Below are 23,047 nucleotides of genomic sequence, written 5' to 3'. Positions count from 1 at the left end.
ATATTTTATGACATCTTAAAGTAACATTTAAGAGTAGGTGAAATGGAGTCATGGTGGATTCCATATGGTTATCTCCCTCCCTCCATTAACCTGGCATTTACTGAAATGGCAACAGCTTTAGGAGTAACACAGAAGGGTAATCTCTCCTGGTTATATGCCATTTAAGAAATACTGGTGATAGCAATGATTTAAACCCAATGTTAGAAATTGAGCTGAATGATAAAACATAATGTGTTTTTAGACTGCAAATGGCATATATTAGCAGACTCCAAATTGTGAGATTCTGAAAAATATACTAGCCTGGGAGAGGAGGACTAGACTTTTTTAGACTAGAACTAAATTATTTTGAAACTAGTATTTTAATAAAAAAAAGAAAGAAAAGAGAGAGGAAAAAGACAGAGAGAGAGAAAGAAACAGAGAGGGAGAGAAAGAGAGAGAGAAAGGAAGGGAGGAAGGAGAAAGAAGGGAGAAAGGGAGGGAGAGAGGAAGGGAGGGATGGACGAAGGAAGGAAGGAGGGAAGAAAGGAAGGAAGGAAGGAAGGAAGGACAGATACAGAAGGAAAAGAGAGAAAATTAAATAGAACAAACAATACTTGGTGCCAAATTCAGTGGACATTTTTCCACGAGAATAAAAACAATCATAAGACTATAAACATGAATAATGCAAAGGAACATAAATTTTGTGGCTGCTGTCAAAATGATAATGCTGCTCCTATTTTTAGAAATATTTTTACTGTATACATTAGTTAATTTTATCCAGCTGTCAGTACGCATTCTGGAAGTTGCCAGAAAGTGAATGAATGTGAACATTTAAAAGAATGAATAAAATAATCTTAACATGTCTGTGAGTGTAAAATAGAGCTCGTGCACCAAATGGCTTCACTGTCTACTTTTTGGCACAGGTATCAAGGTGGTACATGTAGGATATGCTCTTGGAATTGTTTTTCCAACAGAAATGTTAGATTTGAAATGAGTATTTTCAATCTTAAAGGGTCTTTCTCATGGCCAATAGCAGCATCCTTTCCTGAGATGGCTGGTGGGGACCACAGAACCAGTCTGCTGTGTGTGATAAACTGATTCAGACAAGCTCAGGTAAGGATTTGGCTCTTGAGCTCATACTCAAACATTCCCCAATACAATGACAAGCATTTTTAATTCCTCCATTGCAATTTTTTTAATGGAGTGGTTAGGTTTTCTGGCCATGAGCATGTGGTCTTTGCACTGATCACTGGTAAAGAGAGGACTGCGTGGCCATGCAAAGATCACAGGCTTTGGGATCGAGAGATGTGGGGTCAGATCCCATCCTGGCTACCCAAGAGCTATGTTATATAATTTCTGGCAATTTTCCCATCGGAAAATGGGTCTAATAATGTCTACTTCACAGGGATAGCTTACCTCTTCACAATTATGTAAGCAAAGAATCTAGCACTGTGCCAAACACAGAATACAGTCACCAGGGCCGACAGCAGTCACTTTTGGCAGCTCTAACATGTTGCTGCTCAGATTTTCGTGTACTGGTTATTTTTTTTTAAATGAAGCCAAAAATTATAGGATCTTTACCTAACACCCAATGATATCCGAATGCCTTCTTCCCACAAAAGTTATGGTTATTCCAAAATTAGAATGTTAATAACAAATCAAAAACAGTGGATCTTAACCAAGAAAGACAGCCAAGTGTTTTGAAGCCAGATAAATCAGTTTCTAATCTTAACTTCCTACGTACTAGTCACATGGTCTTGGGTGAGTAATTCATTTCTTTCAATTTTCTCATATGTAAAATGGGCAACAGTACTTACTTCATGGTGTTGTTGTCTAGATGAAATGAAACAACGTGTATGAATTCTGGCTGTGTCATTTACCAGCTGTGTGATCTTGGGCAAGTTTCTAAATCTCTGGGTGCTGCAGTTTGCTCATAGGTCAGGTGGATTTCACAGTCATCCTAACACAGAGGTTGTTAGGAGGATTACATGGGTTAGCTCAGAGAATGCACCTAAAACAATGACTGGCACATGGTAAGTACTCAATAAACGTTATAACGCTACTCATTTTCCATGGTCTCTTCTTCTTCATTGGTTTTATTGTTAATAGCCAGAAATTAGGTTGATGAGATAACAATGGCATAGAGCTGAAAAAACTGCTTTAACACTTTAGAGCATAATATGCCAAGAGGATTAACCTACTGGAAATGGTATGCTGCCCGCTGCTCTTTTGGATTTAATATTACATGGACTCTCAATGGAAAACAAAGAGGAGTTGAGGCGGGGCAGAGGAGAAGTAGTTGCTCTGGAAACACTGATGGAAGTAAGAGGGCCACTCAGCTGTGGTGAGCCACCTCTGAGCCACTGAAACTGGCCCAATGTCATCTTTCATAGTTGTCTTCACCTTGCATTTCACAGTTCACAAAACATTCCATATCCACCATCACACACTTACTCTCCCCATGCTTCCCTTTGCAGTAGCTGGATATGCTGAGTGGCCAGTCCCCATACTGCATACCCCACTCCACTCAGGTTTTTTTTTTTTGCTTGGTTTTCTCTCTAGTGATGGAGGTTTCCCCTCGTATCAGAAATTTAAAAAAAAAAAAAAAAAAAAAAAAAACATTGCCATGGAAGTTGCTGAAAGTTTCTGAGTATCAACAGGAGAACAGTTAATTGGCCTGTCAGACTACACAACCTCCACAGAGGTCATCTCTGGCTGAGTAAACACTGCATCTCTGCCATTTACTCACTAAAGCTGTCAAAATTCCTCTTGACAGAACTGGATTCAAAAAAAAAAACCACAAAAACCTGTTCCAAAGGTAAGAGACGGCTTATTAAATTTGTGTCAGGCCTACTGCCTGATACCTTTTAAGCCCAGTCTGATTTCTTTTAGGCCCTTGACACGTGCTAATTGGCATTACTCTGTTAGCAGATGCTGAGAGGAGACAGGCATCAGGCTTCCTGCTTCTCTGTACTCAGCATGACATCCTCTCATAAATACCAAATGGGATGCCTCAAACGACTGGGAAATACGTGCTAAATGGGTACTTAGATGTATTTAGACAGCTTATTCATCACTGAATATGGCAAAACTCTTTGTGTGCTCTTTTGGGGAGGTAAAGAATGTCACAAGCGATGGAGCAAAGTAGAAAATGTGCCACATAGAAATCAACAATATTGTAAACAGTACATGCCTATTGTGGCCTTTCCACACCTTAGAGTTTATTACGATGGGAGCTCTTACAGCTCCTTCCTGGGCTTTCATTCTTCTGACAAATATTTATCATTGCTGGGCCAGGTTCTGTTCTGAGCACTGGGTATACACCACCAAACAAAACAGATAAAAAATGCCTGTCCTCGTAGAACTTATATAGTAATAAAAGATGTAGGATGTCACATGGAGATGAATGTGATGGAGATGGGATGGGATGGGATGGGATGGGGTGGGGTGGGGTGGGGTGGGCTTGGGACAGAGTTGGGGAATCGACTTTAATTAACCTGGTCAGAGGCCAGGCTGAGCACAGACCTGGAGGAGGCCAAGCCAGTCAGGTCAGAATAGGAGTGTTTTAGAGGAGGGACAGAAGACTGAGGGGCAGCCAGCTTGGTGCACACAGAGATTGGCAGAAGAGAGCACAGTGAGGGTGGGACAGAGCGGTGGGAACTGCGGCTGGAGAACTGGCTGGAGGTGGATACAGGCAGACCTTTGGAAGGGCTCAACCACCGCTGCACTTTAGAATCTGCTGTGGAGCTTTTTTTTTTTTTTTTTTTTTGAGATGGAGTCTCACTCTGTCGCCCAGGCTGGAGTGCAGTGGCTAGATCTCAGCTCACTGCAAGCTCCGCCTCCTGGGTTCACACCATTCTCCTGCCTCAGCCTCCGAAGTAGCTGGGACTACAGGCGCCTGCCACCTCGCCCGGCTAGTTTTTTGTGTTTTTTTAGTAGAGACGGGGTTTCACCGGTTAGCCAGGATGGTCTCGATCTCCTGACCTCGTGATCCGCCTGTCTCAGCCTCCCAAAGTGCTGGGATTACAGGCTTGAGCCACCGCGCCCGGCCCCCTGTGGAGCTTTTAAAGCAAGTGAATCAGAATATCCTGAGGTGGAGCCCAGGCCGGGGGATGTTTTTGAAATCTCCACATGTGCTTCCAGTGAGTAGTCAGAGGAAGGACATGAGCTGCCTTCTGCTCAGAGGGATCCTGAGCTATAAGAACAGACCCCAGGAGGGGACCGGTGGATGCAGGGAGGTCAGTCAGGTGCTGCAGTCATCCAGGGAGGGAGCTGGTGACTAGGATGTGGGATCAAGTGGAGATGATGAGAAGAGCTCAGACTCCAGGTATTCTGAAGGCAGAGCCAAGAGAATGTTCCTGCAGATCAGGCATAGATGATACCGAGGTTTTGGGGCTGAGCAACTGGAAGAATGGAATTGCCATTTTACTGAAACGAGAAAGGTCATGGGAAGAACCTAGAAGGCATTTCTACATCATACACGAACACTTCGTATGGACATGCCCATAGATAGTAAAATGCTCAGTACCTGGCACGTAAAGGACTCACTAATGCTTTTAAAAGACAGTATGTGTGGTGAGGCTGAAGGGCAAGTATCTGCAGCTGAGTATCTTTAAGGTGGTTTGGTAGCAAATAATAAACATGTGTTCCAAGCATTTTTCCAGAGGTAAGTAGAGAAGATGAAAATGCAGCCAGGAAAAACTTCCCATAAATGTCTCTGCCTCCATCTCCTCTAAATCTTTAGATAATGTGGGAAGAGGTTTCATTGCCTGGCAGAAATTCTGGCAACTGCCCTACATTCAAGGAAAGTATGAGATATGCTTAATACTGGTAGATGACACTCCCATCTCCCCCAGTGTGTGGTACTTAAAGCTGAATACCCTGAGTGGCAAATAGCAGGGGAATTAGCCAGCCACCTTGCCACTATCTGTAGAAAATACCTACAGAGCAGTACCTGCTCTAGTCCTTTAGGAAAACCTCAGCCCTTGTATGGGGCTATATATAATTTCATTTTCAACAACCCTGCCAAATTCCTAAGATGCTTAATATTGACCAATTAAATAAGAAAAAATGTAATAATATATTTGTCATTCAAATCACTATGTAATAAGGACCTTATTAGGTCCTTATTACAAATTATATACAATAGTCAATTATATGCTTTTTCAATTGAATCCTTATATGAGTAAGATTTATTAACACAAATAGCTCCTGACAAACTTGGCCCAGGAACAAGCACTATATTTCCTCTGGGTTTTGGGGAAAAGTCAAAGTTATTATAAATGGTTGCTTAAGGGAGATATTTACTATTTTCTCCGCTGATTTGAAGTAGGTCAGATTGAGAGCTGAATGCTTCCCTAAGGTTGTAATTAAGTATGAATATTAAAAAACTGAGAACAAATAAAAAAAACAACTTCTTTAAGCTTTCACATCACAGACCTTGCATTGTGTTTTCACCTCAGGCAAGACACTTTCTTTGGAAAAAGGAATACGGTTAAAAAAATAGATTTTTAAAAAATGCAATAGCTCTGCGAGCCTAGACTTTGAGAAAGATTTGTGCAAACAAAAATTCTTTGGAGAAGTATTTAACCAGGTAGAGTCGGGCAAAAGTGCACACAAATGCTCAAAGAGCAGCCTGAACTATTGTGATTTAATTCTTCAGGACAGTCTGATGTTTTCCCCCCCTTGAAAATCACATCTTTCTGCCTCTTCCCACCCAAATCATTCACTCTTATAAAACTAGCTTAGTCAGATCAATATCTGAGCTAGCAATGTAAATTTAATTACAGTGAGGCCTGGGTAAACATTAGCTCTAAGACATTTCTTGGTCTATAGAGTGATAACTAAATTAAGTAGGATTATTTCATCATTACAGTATTAAGCCCACAATGTTACACAAGAGAAGCTAATATTTCTAATTCTTTTTAGCTTAGGAAAATATGCTATAAGCATTTACATGAGCCAATTTAGTATGTTTCCTCCTTGAAAAGCTATGAAATAGGAATACATGGCAGGTACATTTTCAGTGTAGACAGAGGAATGTGAAATAAGGAAGCTTCACATTGGACCCCATCCAAAGAGTCTACTAATCAAACTACTGAAGGGCCTCATTATGAGACAGTTACTGGGATGCTGGCACTCTGGGTCTCCTGACAATCACTTTAGTTGAATTCCCATGGTCCTGGGAATTCACAGTCTTGCCTTCCATCTCCTGCATTTTCAGCTGTGCAGATTCTCTAAACATAGTCTTCCTTGAAGCCTCCACTTGGGCATTATTTGTTCCAGGAATCTTTCCCTGACCTCCCTGTATTTGGGCATTTCTGTATCAGGGCACTGGCCTCATGATAAAACTATATTTCTGCCTCTCTTTGAAACCTGGGAGCAGCTTGATCATCATTGATCTCTGCGTCAAGCACAGGGACTGGCATATATTAGGTATTCAATATTATTTATGGAAAGCATGAATGAATGAACGAATGAATAGAATTAAAAAGCTAAGACATGGAAACACATCCCATGTGCTAGGTACTAGATAAAGAGATAGAAGACATATCCTCTAGAAGTTGAGGATCTGGGTCAGGAAGAGGGGAATGTAAAGAGAGGCAGAAGAATATAAGCCGGCATTTCTTAAGGACCAAAGCAGTGAGCTGCTAGGACTAAGGGAGCTGCAGCACGAAAAGGCAGAGTAGAAACCTGGAAACAGCCAGCCCATTGAAGAAAAGGTAGCCTCAAGCCAGACAAAAGGAGGCAGGAGGGCAAAGGAGACATGATGAGCAAGGCCCTCTTATGGAGCTGAGAAGAACTGCAGTTTAATTCATTAGATGATAGACATTAAAAGACTGGGTTCTGAATCCAGACAACTGGATTTAAATCCTGACTCCTTTACTACATGCTCTTTGGGCAAATCATCACGTAATACTCCTAAGCCTCAGTGTCTCCATTGGTAAAATGGACATAAAAACAATATCCTCCTCACAGATATGAGATAAAATATAAAAAGCCATTAGCATGGAGCTTACACATAAGAAATGTTATCGTTTTTATTCACATTTTGTATGGCATAGCTAGGATACACACATTTAAAAGGCTTTAGCCTAATTGTATGGACGTGAGGGCTGTGCGTGTAGATAGAGAACCCTGTCTCCTCTGGATTTGATTAAGAATGATAATGTATAACCGTAAAACATCAGCCAGCTGCAGGTCAAGATCCTAGCTAAGGTAATATTTGCGGCATTTGTGGGATGGTTATGTAGTATGTAAACCTGTACCACATTGGTTAAAACAAGATCTCGGCTGGGGCGGAGCAAGATGGCCGAATAGGAACAGCTCCAGTCTCCAACTCACAGCGCGAGCGACACAGAAGACTGGGGATTTCTGCATTCTCAACTGAGGTACTGGGGTCATCTCACTGGGGAGTGCCGGACAATTGGTGCTGGTCAGCTGCTGCAGCCTGACCAGTGAGAGCTGAAGCACCTGGGAAGCACAAGGGGGAAGGGAATCCCTTTTCCCAGCCAGGGGAACTGAGACACACAACACCTGGAAAATCGGGTAATTCCCACCTCAATACTGCGCTTTAAGCAAACGGGCACACCAGGAGATTATACCCACACCTGGCCAGGAGGGTCCCACGCCGACGGAGCCTCCCTCCATTGCTAGCACAGCAGTCTGCGATCTAACCGCAAGGCAGCAGCGAGGCTGGGGGAGGGGTTCCCGCCATTGCTGAGGCTTAAGTAGGTAAACAAAGCCGCTGGGAAGCTTGAACTGGGTGGAGCTCACAGCAGCTCAAGGAAACCTGCCTGTCTCTGTAGACTCCACCTCTGGGGACAGGGCACAGCAAAACAACAAAAGGGGAAGCAGCAGAGGCCTGTGTAGACGCGAACGACTCTGTCTGACAGCTTTGAAGAGAGCAGTGGATCTCCCAGCACTGAGGTTGAGATCTGAGAACAGACAGACTGCCTGCTCAAGTGGGTCCCTGACCCCTGAGTAGCCTAGCTGGGAGACATCCCCCACTAAGGGCAGTCTGACACCCCACACCTCACAGGGTGGAGTACACCCTGAGAGGAAGCTTCCAAAGTAAGAATCAGACAGGTACACTCGCTGTTCAGCAATATTCTCTCTTCTGCAACCTCTGCTGCTGATACCCAGGCAAACAGGGTCTGGAGTGGACCTCAAGCAATCTCCAACAGACCTACAGCTGAGGGTCTTGACTATTAGAAGGAAAACTATCAAACAGGAAGAACACCTATACCAAAACCCCATCAGTACGTCACCATCATCAAAGACCAGAGGCAGATAAAACCATGAAGATGGGGAAAAGCAGGGCAGAAAAGCTGGAAATTCAAGAAATAAGAGTGCACCTCCCCCTGAAAAGGAGTGCAGCTCATCGCCAGCAACAGATCAAAGCTGGTCAGAGAATGACTTTGACGAGATGAGAGAAGAAGGCTTCAGTCCATCAAACTTCTCAGAGCTAAAGGAGGAATTACGTACCCAGCGCAAAGAAACTAAAAATCTTGAAAAAAGAGTGGAAGAATTGATAGCTAGAATAATTAATGCAGAGAAGGTCATAAATGAAATGACAGAGATGAAAACCATGACACGAGAAATACGTGACAAATACACAAGCTTCAGTAACCGACTCGATCAACTGGAAGAAAGAGTATCAGCGATTGAGGATCAAATGAATGAAATGAAGCGAGAAGAGAAACCAAAAGAAAAAAGAAGAGAAAAAGAAATGAACAAAGCCTGCAAGAAGTATGGGATTATGTAAAAAGACCAAATCTTCGTCTGATTGGGGTGCCTGAAAGTGAGGGGGAAATGGAAACAGTTGGAAAACACTCTTCAGGATATCATCCAGGAGAACTTCCCCAACCTAGCAGGGCAGGCCAACATTCAAATTCAGGAAATACAGAGAACACCACAAAGATACTCCTCGAGAAGAGCAACTCCAAGACACATAATTGCCAGATTCACCAAAGTTGAAATGAAGGAAAAAATCTTAAGGGCAGCCAGAGAGAAAGGTCGGGTTACCCACAAGGGAAGCCCATCAGACTAACAGCAGATCTCTCGGCAGAAACTCTACAAGCCAGAAGAGAGTGGGGGCCAATATTCAACGTTCTTAAAGAAAAGAATTTTCAACCCAGAATTTCATAGCCAGCCAAACTAAGTTTCATCAGTGAAGGAGAAAGAAAATCCTTTACAGATAAGCAAATGCTTAGAGATTTTGTCACCACCAGGCCTGCCTTACAAGAGAAGGCCTGCCTTCCTTCCCTGAAGGAAGCCCTAAACATGGAAAGGAACAACTGGTACCAGCCATTGCAAAAACATGCCAAAATGTAAAGACCATTGAGGCTAGGAAGAAACTGCATCAACTAACGAGCAAAATAACCAATTAATATCATAACGACAGGATCAAGTTCACACATAACAATATTAACCTTAAATGTAAATGGACTAAATGCTCCAATTAAAAGACACAGACTGACAAACTGGATAAAGAGTCAAGACCCATCAGTCTGCTGTATTCAGGAGACCCATCTCACACGCAGAGACATACATAGGCTCAAAATAAAGGGATGGAGGAAGATCTACCAAGCAAATGGAGAACAAAAAAAAGCGGGGGTTGCAATCCTAGTCTCTGATAAAACAGACTTTAAACCATCAAAAGAGACAAAGAAGGCCATTACATAATGGTAAAGGGATCAATTCAACAGGAAGAGCTAACTCTCCTAAATATATATGCACCCAATACAGGAGCACCCAGATTCATAAAGTAAGTGCTTAGAGACTTACAAAGAGACTTAGACTCCCATACAATAATAATGGGAGACTTCAACACTCCACTGTCAACATTAGACGGATCAACGAGACAGAAAGTTAACAAGGATATCCAGGAATTGAACTCATCTCTGCACCAAGCGGACCTAATAGACATCTAGAGAACTCTCCACTCCAAATCAACAGAATATACATTCTTCGCAGCACCACATCACACTTATTCCAAAATTGACCACATAGTTGGAAGTAAAGCATTCCTCGGCAAATGTACAAGAACAGAAATTGTAACAAACTGTCTCTCAGACCACAGTGTAATCAAACTAGAACTCAGGACTAAGAAACTCAATCAAAACCGCTCAACTACATGGAAACTGAACAACCTGCTCCTGAATGACTACTGGGTACAAAACGAAATGAAGGCAGAAATAAAGATGTTCTTTGAAACCAATGAGAACAAAGAGACAACATACCAGAATCTCTGGGACACATTTAAAGCAGTGTGTAGAGGGAAATTTATAGCACTAAATGCCCACAAGAGAAAGCTGGAAAGATCTAAAATTGACACTCTAACATCACAATTAAAAGAACTGGAGAAGCAAGAGCAAACACATTCAAAAGCTAGCAGAAGGCAAGAAATAACTAAGATCAGAGCAGAACTGAAGGAGATAGAGACACAAAAAAACCTCCAAAAAATCAGTGAATCCAGGAGTTGGTTTTTTGAAAAGATCGAGAAAATTGACAGACCACTAGCAAGACTAATAAAGAAGAAAAGAGAGAAGAATCAAATAGATGCAATAAAAAATGATAAAGGGGATATCACCACTGACCCCACAGAAATACAAACTACCATCAGAGAATACTATAAACACCTCTATGCAATAAACTAGAAAATCTAGAAGAAATGGATAATTTCCTGGACACTTACACTCTCCCAAGACTAAACCAGGAAGAAGTTGAATCCCTAAATAGACCAATAGCAGGCTCTGATATTGAGGCAATAATTAATAGCCTACCCACCAAAAAAAGTCCAGGACCAGATAGATTCACAGCTGAATTCTACCAGAGGTACAAGGAGGAGCTGGTACCATTCCTTCTGAAACTATTCCAATCAATAGAAAAAGAGGGAATCCTCCCTAACTCATTTTATGAGGCCAACATCATCTGATACCAAAGCCTGGCAGAGACACAACAAAAAAAGAAAATTTTAGACCAATATCCCTGATGAACATCGATGCAAAAATCCTCAATAAAATACTGGCAAACCGGATTCAGCAGCACATCAAAAAGCTTATCCACCATGATCAAGTGGGCTTCATCTCTGGGATGCAAGGCTGGTTCAACATTCGCAAATCAATCAACGTAATCCAGCATCTAAACAGAACCAAAGACAAGAACCACATGATTATCTCAATAGATGCAGAAAAGGCTTTTGACAAAATTCAACAGCCCTTCATGCTAAAAACGCTCAATAAATTCGGTATTGATGGAACGTACCTCAAAATAATAAGAGCTATTTATGACAAACCCACAGCCAATATCATACTGAATGGGCAAAAACTGGAAAAATTCCCTTTCAAAACTGGCACAAGACAGGGATGCCCTCTCTCACCACTCCTATTCAACATAGTGTTGGAAGTTCTGGCTAGAGCAATCAGGCAAGAGAAAGAAATCAAGGGTACCCAGTTAGGAAAAGAAGAAGTCAAATTGTCCCTGTTTGCACATGACATGATTGTATATTTAGAAAACCCCATTGTCTCAGCCCAGAATCTCCTTAAGCTGATAAGCAACTTCAGCAAAGTCTCAGGATACAAAATTAATGTGCAAAAATCACAAGCATTCTTATACACCAGTAACAGACAAACAGAGAGCCAAATCATGAATGAACTTCCATTCACAATTGCTTCAAAGAGAATCAAATACCTAGGAATCCAACTTACAAGGGATGTCAAGGACCTCTTCAAGGAGAACTACAAACCACTGCTCAGTGAAATAAAAAAGGACACAAACAAATGGAAGAACATACCATGCTCATGGATAGGAAGAATCTATATCGTGAAAATGGCCATACTGCCCAAGGTTATTTATAGATTCAATGCCATCCCCATCAAACTACCAATGAGTTTCTTCACAGAATTGGAAAAAACTGCTTTCAAGTTCATATGGAACCAAAAAAGAGCCCACATTGCCAAGACAATCCTATGTCATAAGAACAAAGCTGGAGGCATCACGCTACCTGACTTCAAACTATACTACAAGGCTACAGTAACCAAAACAGCATGGTACTGGTACCAAAACAGACATATAGACCAGTGGAACAGAACAGAGTCCTCAGAAACAATACCACACATCTACAGCCATCTGATCTTTGACAAACCTGAGAGAAACAAGAAATGGGGAAAGGATTCCCTATTTAATAAATGGTGCAGGGAAAATTGGCTAGCCATAAGTAGCAAGCTGAAACTGGATCCTTTCCTTACTCCTTATACGAAAAGTAATTCAAGATGGATTAGAGACTTAAATGTCAGACCTAATACCATAAAAACCCTAGAAGAAAACCTAGGTAGTACCATTCAGGACATAGGCATGGGCAAGGACTTCATGTCTCAAACACCAAAAGCAACGGCAGCAAAAGCCAAAATTGACAAATGGGATGTCATTAAACTAAAGAGCTTCTGCACAGCGAAAGAAACTACCATCAGAGTGAACAGGCAACCTACAGAATGGGAGAAAATTTTTACAATCTACTCATCTGACAAAGGGCTAATATCCAGAATCTACAAAGAACTCAAACAAATTTACAAGAAAAAAACAAAGAACTCCACCAAAAAGTGGGCAAAGGATATGAACAGACATTTCTCAAAAGAAGACATTCATACAGCCAACAGACACGTGAAAAAATGCTCATCATCACTGGCCATCAGAGAAATGCAAATCAAAACCACAATGAGATACCATCTCACACCAGTTAGAATGGCAACCATTCAAAAGTCAGGAAACAACAGGTGCTGGAGAGGATGTGGAGAAATAGGAACACTTTTACACTCTGGTGGGATTGTAACTAGTTCAACCATTATGGAAAACAGTATGGCGATGCCTCAAGGATCTAGAACTAGATGTACCATATGACCCAGCCATCCCACTACTGGGTATATACCCAAAGGATTATAAATCATGCTGCTATAAAGACACATGCACACGGATGTTTATTGCGGCACTATTCACAATAGCAAAGACTTGGAATCAACCCAAATGTCCATCTGTGACAGACTGGATTAAGAAAATGTGGCACATATACACCATGGAATATTATGCAGCCATAAAAAAGGATGAGTTTGCGTCCTTTGTAGGGACATGGATGCAGCTGGAAACCATCATTCTTAGCAAACTATCACAAGAAGAGAAAACCAAACACCGCATGTTCTCACTCATAGGTGGGAACTGAACAATGACATCACTTGGACTCGGGAAGGGGAACATCACACATCGGGGCCTATCATGGGGAGGGGGGAGGGGGGAGGGATTGCATTGGGAGTTATACGTGATATAAATGACGAATTGATGGGTGCTGACGAGTTGATGGGTGCAGCACACCAACACGGCACAAGTATACATATGTAACAAACCTGCACGTTATGCACATGTACCCTAGAACTTAAAGTATAATAAAAAAAATAAAAAATAATAATAATAAAAAATAAAACAAGATCTCTGAGCATATTCCCTTCTCACCTCCTAGTGGCCATTATAGTTACAAATAGATTAACTCTGATTTCTTAATAGGTTTATTTGTTTACTCTCAGTTGTACTGTAATCTCCTTTAAGAGGAGACAGTGGTTATTATACATCATTTATGGCAGTGTCTAGCAATGCCCAGTAATCTTCTCTGGGTTACTACTAGCCATTCATCACCAAAGTGATCACCCTTGATCCTAGATTCTTGACTCCATGACCCTAAGATCGTGTGGACACAACAAAAATTTTCTACAAATATATCTGACACTCTGCTAATCTCATAGGGAAGTTTAATCAAGTAAGCTAGTGAGGCTACCTAATGTTAAAATTATCTTGAGAAATCTATTTTTTGAATTAGTTGGAAAAATCTCCCATGGGGTCTGACTTGTCTCTGCCAATTTCTAATTTCAATTAGAAATTGAAAACAAATTCTCTGATATTCCCTCAAATAGAACGTTTACCCATAAATTCGGATCCTTTTTAAATTTAAAAATATTGAAATTAAACATTTATTCATTTCAATATTTTGACATATAGTTTATAATGATAAAGCAGATATTTGTTTTGCATATTAGGCAATTTCATGTGTGAAGTGCAACTGGACTACAAAGAGCCAATAGACTGGAGCCAATAGTTTACCAAGCTCGTTACCTTCTTAGGTAGATTTCAAATTTTGCTACTAGTAACACATTGTATTCTATAGGGAAAAAAACATGTTCATCTTTATTATGATTTGTAATCCCCTGACCTTCCATTTCTGTTCTCCCCAGACTTGCTGCGAGCTCTTACATTTATAGAGAACTTGCTTCTCACCCATGCTTTACAAAGTCATTCTATTGGTTAAACATCTATGTGAGTACTATGGAGAGATATTTTTTAAATAATTATCATGATAAAAACAGCTTATTAACTCGGTCATCTGGGAAAACGATTTATCCTTTCTGAGTTGTTTTCTGCCATCTGTAACAGAGTAATATTTCCCATCTTTTAAGGCTACTATAACAAGGAATGATAATGAATAAAAACTATCTCACACAGTGTCCCTGGCATTTAATAGGTGCTTAATAAGTTAAAACCAGTATAAATGTCATATGCACATTTTACAATTGACAAAATGCCTATTTTTCTATACTCTGGTCCTTATTGTAAAAGAGCTTCTTTCCCTGGCATCTATCCACAAGCAACAATGGCCGCTTAAGCAGTCCTCTAAATTATTCAAGAGGTTATTATAATACTTTTTAGTTCTACTTTTTATATATTACCATCCAATAATACTTGCAAGGGCAAATTAATCATCTTCCACACTAACTTTCATATTATAGTCATGAATCAGGGGGCTGGCTCTTGGGCAGGGAGGAATGAGAGAACCATGAAAAGAATCTTGTGCTTTCTTTAAAAACTATTCTTCTAATACATTGGAGAAGCAAAGAGTTTGCTTCCCTGTAGACGAAATCTGCACTCAAATATCCATGGACTGTGTCCTCATGTTACTATAATCTAATCAAGTTTGAAAGCTCCAAAGCTTATTGTTAGGAATCCAATCTGTTGTAGCTGCTTCAAACTAGAAACAGTTTTAACAAATGAAACAATCAGGGATATAGTCATCTCAAAGTAATTATTCCATGTTCCCCAGTTTAGAAAAATATGTCATAAATTACAACCAGTTTACTCTATGTTTCATTTAGTGTCCATGAATCAAACTCTTCTGTTTTTCTAATATGTGAGAATATTTTTAGAGGGCTAAGATTCTTCTTTTTATTATTAATAAATGCATTAGCAAGTAAGAGGAATGTATTTTGACAAAGCCTCAAATACACAATTTGCTATGGTGCCATTTCAGGATGTGTTTCATCACAATAGGTAGAATCAGAATAGGTAGAATCAGAATGGCACAGTAAATTTACAAAAAAAAAAAAAAAAAACCAGTTGGGCAGACCTTATCCCAAACATCTTGAATCCGAATCTCTGGTTGAGAAGTGTGCAGAGGGTAGCTGCTGGAAACTGCTGCTTCTTTAACTTTCCCCTGCGAGTCTACTGAGAAACCCAGTTTTGAACCTACTGCTAGATCATTTGGTAAACTAGATGCCACTGGAAGGTGACACTAAGCTAGCAGCAGTTATGGCAAAGGAAAAGCGATGATACTGTAGGATGCTTTGGCTGTATCCTGTTTAAATAGTGCTTCACAGGATGATCCCAAATCAAATATCTTTTCAGAATTTGAACTGGTAATGTGTCTTCCTGTTCCTCTTATGTTTCCATCCCCGTAAGTTTAACCTACGTCCCTTTTGATTAATGTTAGGAAAATGTTTATTTTAAAATATTAAAAAAAATTTTTCTGTGCAAATAATTCAAGCAATTAAAGCTAAAAAATGAATATATTTTAATGTCTCGACTGAACAGTGAGGACTAATGCAGAAATTAATTATAAATAAGAAAATCTTTTAGGTGCTTCTTTCAGATTCTAGATCTTGAAAGTGTCTTTAAAATTTTAACTCACAACTATAGAATATATTATCATATGTGTATAGGGAATAGTGGACCCAGTGTCTTTATTATAATAAAAAATACTCTAAGCCTTGGAAAATTTCACTTCTATGAACTTTGATTGATTTATCCAGTGAGTTTCCACCTCTCACAACTATATAATAAAAAATACTAAGTGGCTTAAAAAAAAAACTGTTACATAAATCTAGATTATTACTTGGAAAGAAAATTATATAAAAGGTCTCAGTGAGATAAATTGTAAAAGGATAAATTACTTTTGTTCCTATATTTAAAATATATGTGATCAGGCTCCTATCAAAAAATTGATACATCCAAGTACTTAAAATTCTACATCATAACATTCAGAATGTTTCATACTTTTTTTTTTTATCAACATTCCTTCCTACTTTTGCTCAAAACACAGCTTTGCTTTTCAGTATTTGGGATTTTCTTTCGTTTTTTGTTTGTTTGTTTTGTTTATAAGTAACTTAGTTTCTATCTCAGCTCATCCTATCCTTTTGCCAGAAAGCCATTCCCTACTCCTAGCACTGTCCATATTTCCCTGCCAAATGCAACACTTACTTTCATTGGATCAAGGATTTGAAGAATGGAAGAACCTTAGAGATCCCTTCCGAAAAAGATTTAATTCAGGGATCCTTTCTCCAACTTCCTTGTCAGAGGATGGTCCCAGCTCTATTAAACATTCCTGGAGTATTCACGGTCCCTTGTGGCAGCCCTTTCCATTGCTGGAGAGCTTTCATGGATCAAGAGGTTTTCCTTGTGTCCAGACTAGCTGTATGATCCTAAACAAATCACAGCATCTCTTGAGTCTACGTTTCTATACAGCAAGAAGAGGTGATGATTTCCAAGGTCACACAAGTCACAGAATTCTTCCTAATTATTTTAATGGCAGTAAGCAGAATAAAATGCTTGATTGTAACATCTTTGACTCTGAAGGATATTGTCTAAAGGGTGAGGCTGGTGTTTAAGGGGCAGGGCCAGTAATTTTTAACACCATCCAATAAGGACTTTTCAATGCTACCAAGCAGCAGGTCTACATACTGTTCCCTAAAAGGACACCTCCTGGCTACTTGTTCCTTAACGTCCCGCTGCCTAGTCTGCCACTGAAAGCCCCACATGGCACTTAGAGAACTCTCACCATGCATCCATTATTATCGTTATTGCTATTATTATTACTGATATGTTCACAGAAAACCATTACTGCCAAAGTTAGTGGTTGATCTTCCATCCTTATCTACTTATCTGCAGTATTTTTCACTGCCGCCCACTCCTATCCTTTAAAAATTATCTACTTTCTTAGCCCCAGGAGAATCAATCTTTGATTCTCCTTTGCCATGTTTTGGTCACTTTTTATGCCCATCCCTTGAAAAGGAGTCGAAAGTTTCTTTGGACCTCTGATCTTCACCAGGGAGAAGGATAAACCCCAGCTCTCCTTCTATCCCTGCCACTGTTTGACCTTACAAAGTATTCTCTCTGGGCCTCATTTGTCCCTGAGAAAAGAGAAGGAGCTGGAGTGATGATGTGGAACATCCCTTTAAGCTGTACACTGCTGTGCTAGTCATCTTAATCCCATTCCTGCATTCCTTCAGTATGTGGTAGTTTCAGAAAGCAAGTATAGGCCTGTGACGATGCTAAGACCACCAAGAAATCATTCATTCCAGTATGGGGAGTGATCAGGAGTATGGGGAGAAACCTTAAACAACATCTGGTCTGAAACCTTTGTTTTACAGCTGAGGGAACCTAGGTTCAGAGAGGGCACTTGATTGCCTCAAAGCAGAGACAGGATAATAAGGAGGTCTCCTGGGCTCTCAACTTGTTGCAAAGTAAGAGTTTAAGTGTTTTCTGGATCTGGTTAAAGTGCTTAATGATATCAGAGTAAAACGTCATACACAAGGTGTAAATTGATCTAGAACACATTCAAGCCTTCCCCTCCCCTTCAAAAAAATCAACTTTACTATTAGAATTTTGGAGAGATCTGCTATCGGTGGTGCTTTATACAAAATAGTATAATCTGATAACATAAAACATTTTAGATTTGTTTTTAAATAGCCAAATAAAACAAAACATCAAGTCACAGATTACATATATTTACATTAATTCAAATGTCCAAAGCACAGTACAGTAGGGTCTGTTTAACAGTTCACATAATTTAAGATTTACATATACACAAGCCACATGAACCAATATTAGTTTGCTAGAACAGGGATTTAAGAAGTCACTCAGACATTTTGGTATTGACACTTACATATTTATGGCAACAAATTATGATGACTTTAAATTTTCAATGAGATCTTTTGTACAAGGATACAGAATGGAAAGAATGTACAAAATGAAAAGACAGGCGAACAAATGTACTTTCCTTGCACTATTTCTATAACACCATATAGGATATGGCATTATCCAGTACATTTTATCAGTGTAGCCTATTCATTGTGGTCTGAAATGGTAATTTTGGCTGAATAATCCCCAAATCTAACTTTGCTTTAGGCTTTATAATTGATGCTTGATGCTTCTTTCTACATCTTTTAAAAATGAAATTGAACACTAGTGTTTTTCCTTAAAATAATCCAACTTTGGTGCTAGTAAATTAGCAAAGTCTATTTTTAAAGGACACTAATACATAAAGTTTATTTTTCTTTCAATATCCTAAATAAAGGGACAACGGGAGTCACATCACATCTGGGCCTGCTCTGAAATTATCAATAGTGCTAAAGACTAAGATATTGTTATCTAGAAATTAAACTTTGGAAAACAACCCCATCTTTCTCTGGCACACTGAGGAACTAAAGTGCTTTACCTCATTTCCTACCAATCATTTTAAGAGACCATTTGGTTGTATTTCAAAGAACAAAACAACACAATTTCTGTCCTGTTGTTTATTTTGCAGACCACATACAAAGTTAAATATGAAGAGATTAAATTATGACATCATACAAATTATAGGCACAAATTAAGTGGATGCCACAAAAGGTGTGTCAGAAAACACTGAATTGACTGAATCTGAGTCAGATTTCCCCCTCGTGGACTTTAGGATGCCCTCAGCTATCACTGCCTCGCTGGGAAAGAGCCTGACTTTCCCGTTCTGACCTGCTGCAGTATCCTTCAGGGGTTCCAAAAACACCACTCTTTTACCTGCACCTGCCTTCCGTTCATCAGCGGAGGCATCACTAGCAGGGCCAGGACTGAGAATCGATGAATGGACATTGCTTTGGTGTAGCATATTTTTCTGTCTCTTGGTTTTACACTTGCAGGGACATGGAGTCAGATAGAGGTACAAAAGTACCAAAACGATACTGGCCACGCAAGCAGCAAGAGTGGTAAAAGCTGTGTTAAATGCCTCATGAGCATGGGATCTGCTTACAGTGAAATTGCTTACATTTATTGTGACGTCCACAGTTTCATTTAACAGGCGTTGCTTATTCATTGCGATACAAGAATACACTCCAGCATCCTCAAAACGAGGGCTTTCTATAACTAGACTTCCATTGTGAAACACGTGAAAGTTTTCCATCTCTTTATCTGGCTCTAGCAGTCTGTTATCTGGACCCACCCAAATGAAATCGGTATTTGCATTACCTGTCTTGCTGTCACAGTGGACAATCAGTCTTTCCCCGACCTGAGCCTCATGAATAAAGCCAAGCGCACGAAAGGAACCATTGATGATGCTGTCAGAGCAATTCATAAAGCTATCCTGGAGCAGAAGTACCTGACGCGAGTGCCTGGAGTCAGACCACAGGCGACAGGTGTAATCGTTCTTAAAATCCATCACTGAGCTAAAGTGCCGACGATACCAAAAGACCAGCAAGGAGTACAGGGAACAGTCACAGACAAATGGGTTTCCATGAAGGTAGATACCTCTCAGTTGTTTTCCTGGCACTAAATTTATATGGTGCATTGGCATGGAAGGAATTCGGTTATAAGAAACATCTAAAAACATCAGTTCTGCCAGCTTGAACCTTCCAACATACAAATCCATTGGAAACTGTGTGAGAAAATTTCCACTTAAGTAGAGTTTCTGCAACTGGGAGAGCCCTCCAAATGCTGAAGGATCGAGATAGGATATGTGATTGTTGTAAAGCAGAAGCACTTCCAGAACCTTCAACTCTTGGAATACAGCATTTTTCACTGTCTTCAGCTTATTGGACGATAAGTCAAGACACTTCAAATTTGGAGTTGTGGAAAAACTGCCCGTGGAAATGCTGGTGATGTTGTTATGACGAAGAATTAGGGTGTTCAGCTTTGCAAATGATACTGGAATCCACTCAGAATCCAGAAGCCCAATTCTGTTATAACTCAGGTCCAGTCTCTTAATCAGTCTGAAAAGGTTCCCAGGCACCTTGGACAGGTTTTTGTTGGTGCAGCTGACGATGTCAGTGGCACAGATGCAAGCGGTGGGGCACACTCCAGAGGCGCCAGGGCCCACAGTCATTGTGATCATCAGCAAACACAGCAGCTCCCTGCAGCCCGGTCTGACCGCTCCAAGCAGGGTGGGCAGAGTGTGTACACGTAACGACATTATGGTCGCCTCTGAGTCTCTTCCCGGTGTCTTTTTCACCGGCTCAGACTCCCACCAGTGAACCTGGCAAACAATTAATATTTCAGAGGGGGTAAAAAGCAGAAACTTACTACCACTAGTTAACCCATAAGAGCCATACCTTACTTTCTTTCCAATAACTTTTGAAATGGATTTTATTTCACAATAGGGAGCTCTGTGTTGCCTCTTCACTGTTAAATGTATTCTTTCCTCTTTCCTGGGTTAGTCGTGCTTAAAAAATTTAGTCACATTCTCTCCATACCACCGTTTCACCCACCATCAGAAACTCAATTTTTTCCTAAGGTGCACCCTGCGTTGTTGTTTTTTAACTCCCTCCAACAAACACAACTATACGCAAACGTAGCCTACAAACAATTAAACGGAAATACTTAGCAACCACCCATCCATAAAACAACTCACGGAGCTGGGGAGCCTCGCGGGCTCCGGGGAGGCTGCCTACGCGGTGCCTTCCGAAGGTCTGCGCGTCTGTCTGTCCGTGTCCGTCACTCTTGCACCTTCCGACTTCCTTTCCCTCCGGCTCCCGGCGGGCGGCAGCCTCTCGCCGGCTCTCAACTTTGAGGAGTTTCAAGCAGCCACAGCGGCAGCGGCAGCCCTGGACGCAGCAGCCAAGCTCTTCGCTGGCTCCCGGGGGCTCTCCCGGGCTCCTCTCATTGCAGGCTGAAGGTACCGCCTCGGCGCTCTGGCCGCCGTGTGCCCGTGCGCTGGGCGCCCCGCTCCCGGAGCCGGGGCCGCGGGAGGGGGCGCAGGCAGCTGGGCGGCAGCGGGCGGCCCCGCCTCTCCGCACTCGGGAGGCTGAAGGACCCGGGGTTCCAGTGCGCCCGGGGCCAGGAGAGGGGCTGGGGGGCCGGTCCCACCCCTGCGCGTCCTGCCTCCTGCGGGCAGCAGCTCGGAGCCTGCGGGAGGCACCCGGCTGGGCGCGTGGTGGGGGGCGCGCGGTGCGGAGGGGGCGGCGGCGCAGCCAATCCGAGAGGCGGCCGGCGCCCCCTCATACCGCCCCGCAGCCCCGCAGCCTGCACCCGCCTTCCTTCTCTAGCGCCCACCCGGACCTCTTGAACGGCCGCGCAGAGCGGGGAGGAGGCAGGGGTCCACACCAGAGGCCCAGACTCTCGTCCTAGGGTCAAGACGCCCCAACCCACTCGCCTACCAATTACATCCCTTCGTCCAGCTCCAAGCCGGGCAGTAACTGGGTCCAGGAAGGCTAAAGGGGACACGCCCAACCACCGAGGGAGGGGTCTCACCTTTGGAGACCCATTTCGCGGCGGCTGCACAGGTCACGTCTCTCTACCCACCCAGGCCAGAGTCCCCGGACCTCTTAGAGCTTTGCTTTGGGGCGAGGGCCAAGGAGGCTTTCCCGGCGCCCGGTGCAGTTGACTGTCTGGGTTTACAAAATAAACCCAGAAGCAGCCTGACGTCTCCGCTCGCATATCGGGAGGAGGTCGCGGGAAGGGAAGTCGGGAACGTTTCCTCTCCACAGGGATCTCTGCTGGGAGGAAGTAACCGGAGAAATCGCCACGGGGACACCCCTCACCTCCCTGGGAAAGTTCTATCCCTTTCCTAACTCAGGAGGCAGCAACAGGGATGGTGTCCAATTCAAGAAGGAGGAGGGCAGGAAATAAGGCTTGCAGCCGACCTTCCGGCTGGAATGCAAAGATAAGGGTATTAACCCAAATAATCCCAGAGCAGACCCTTTTTTCTTTTTCTTTTTTCTCTCTTCTCCTTTCCCTCTTCTCTCTCTCTCTCTCTTTTCCTCTGTCTTTGTCTCCACCACCTCCGCGTCTTTTGCAAGCGTGCTCGTGGCGCGTGCGGGACAGGGACGTAAGGGGCGTGTGCGCGGAGGCTCTTCATCCCTTCCAGAGATGCCGCCGCGGACCAGGGCGCTTTGGTTTGGCAAGCACAGAAGGTGCAAGCCGAACAAGGCCATTCAAAAATGAGGTGGAAGCTATGAGGATGATGAGCTCTACGATTAAAAATCCATTTTTGTTTAATTCCAAGATAAGTTTTAACGATGGGATTTGAGTGAGCCAAATGGTCCTCTTGGCCATTATATCCGGATTAAAAGAAATAAATTACTGCCCTGACAAAATATGCCAACCACAGTGGAATGAAAAGCAACCAAATTGAGAGAACAGTTGGGGCAGGATAGATAACTTGTAATATTACTTAAAAAATAAAAATGATGAGTACAACCAACTCTTCCTCCCCTCCCCTGCTCACCTTTTCACTTGAGCAATCTTGAATTTAGTGAAAGTTGTTTCCTACATGGTCCATGAGTCATTGTTGTGGTCAAGCAAATCTGTTAGACCAACGCCTAATTTAAATAGAATTGTTTGTGGATTAAAGCTGGGCTAGCACTAATAAATCTAGACATTTTCAGATGAAAACAACTTGATGCAGATTAATTTATTTCATGAAAAGTTGAATTTTTATCATAAGAACACAGCCTACAGTGCTTCATGCAAGCCTTTCTCACTGTGCACTTCCAGGGGAAAGGCAGAAGTTGAG

At 41.8% G+C, this 23,047-nt stretch overlaps 1 protein-coding gene across 1 annotated transcript; it reads right to left on the bottom strand.

The window, feature by feature from the left end:
* Positions 1 to 17,966: 17,966 nt before the first annotated feature.
* Positions 17,967 to 22,701, bottom strand: AMIGO2 (adhesion molecule with Ig like domain 2). Its single transcript, XM_033222314.1, has 2 exons — positions 20,945 to 22,701; positions 17,967 to 20,569 (listed from the first exon to the last, which is right to left on the bottom strand). Exon 2 carries the CDS (start codon positions 20,504 to 20,506, stop codon positions 18,941 to 18,943), a length of 1,566 nt encoding a protein of 521 aa, XP_033078205.1. The 5' UTR covers positions 20,507 to 20,569; positions 20,945 to 22,701; the 3' UTR covers positions 17,967 to 18,940.
* Between the last annotated feature and the right edge of the window lie 346 nt (positions 22,702 to 23,047).

Source organism: Trachypithecus francoisi, unplaced genomic scaffold (assembly GCF_009764315.1).
Source record: "Trachypithecus francoisi isolate TF-2019V2 unplaced genomic scaffold, Tfra_2.0 Lachesis_group11, whole genome shotgun sequence".
Classification (NCBI taxonomy): Eukaryota; Metazoa; Chordata; class Mammalia; order Primates; family Cercopithecidae; genus Trachypithecus; species Trachypithecus francoisi.
This window is presented reverse-complemented; position numbering and strand designations above follow the sequence as displayed.

What these genes read in the sequence shown, in the direction of transcription:
- AMIGO2 (XM_033222314.1), bottom strand. Translation starts at nt 20,506, where the DNA reads ATGTCGTTACGTGTACACACTCTGCCCACCCTGCTTGGAGCGGTCAGA.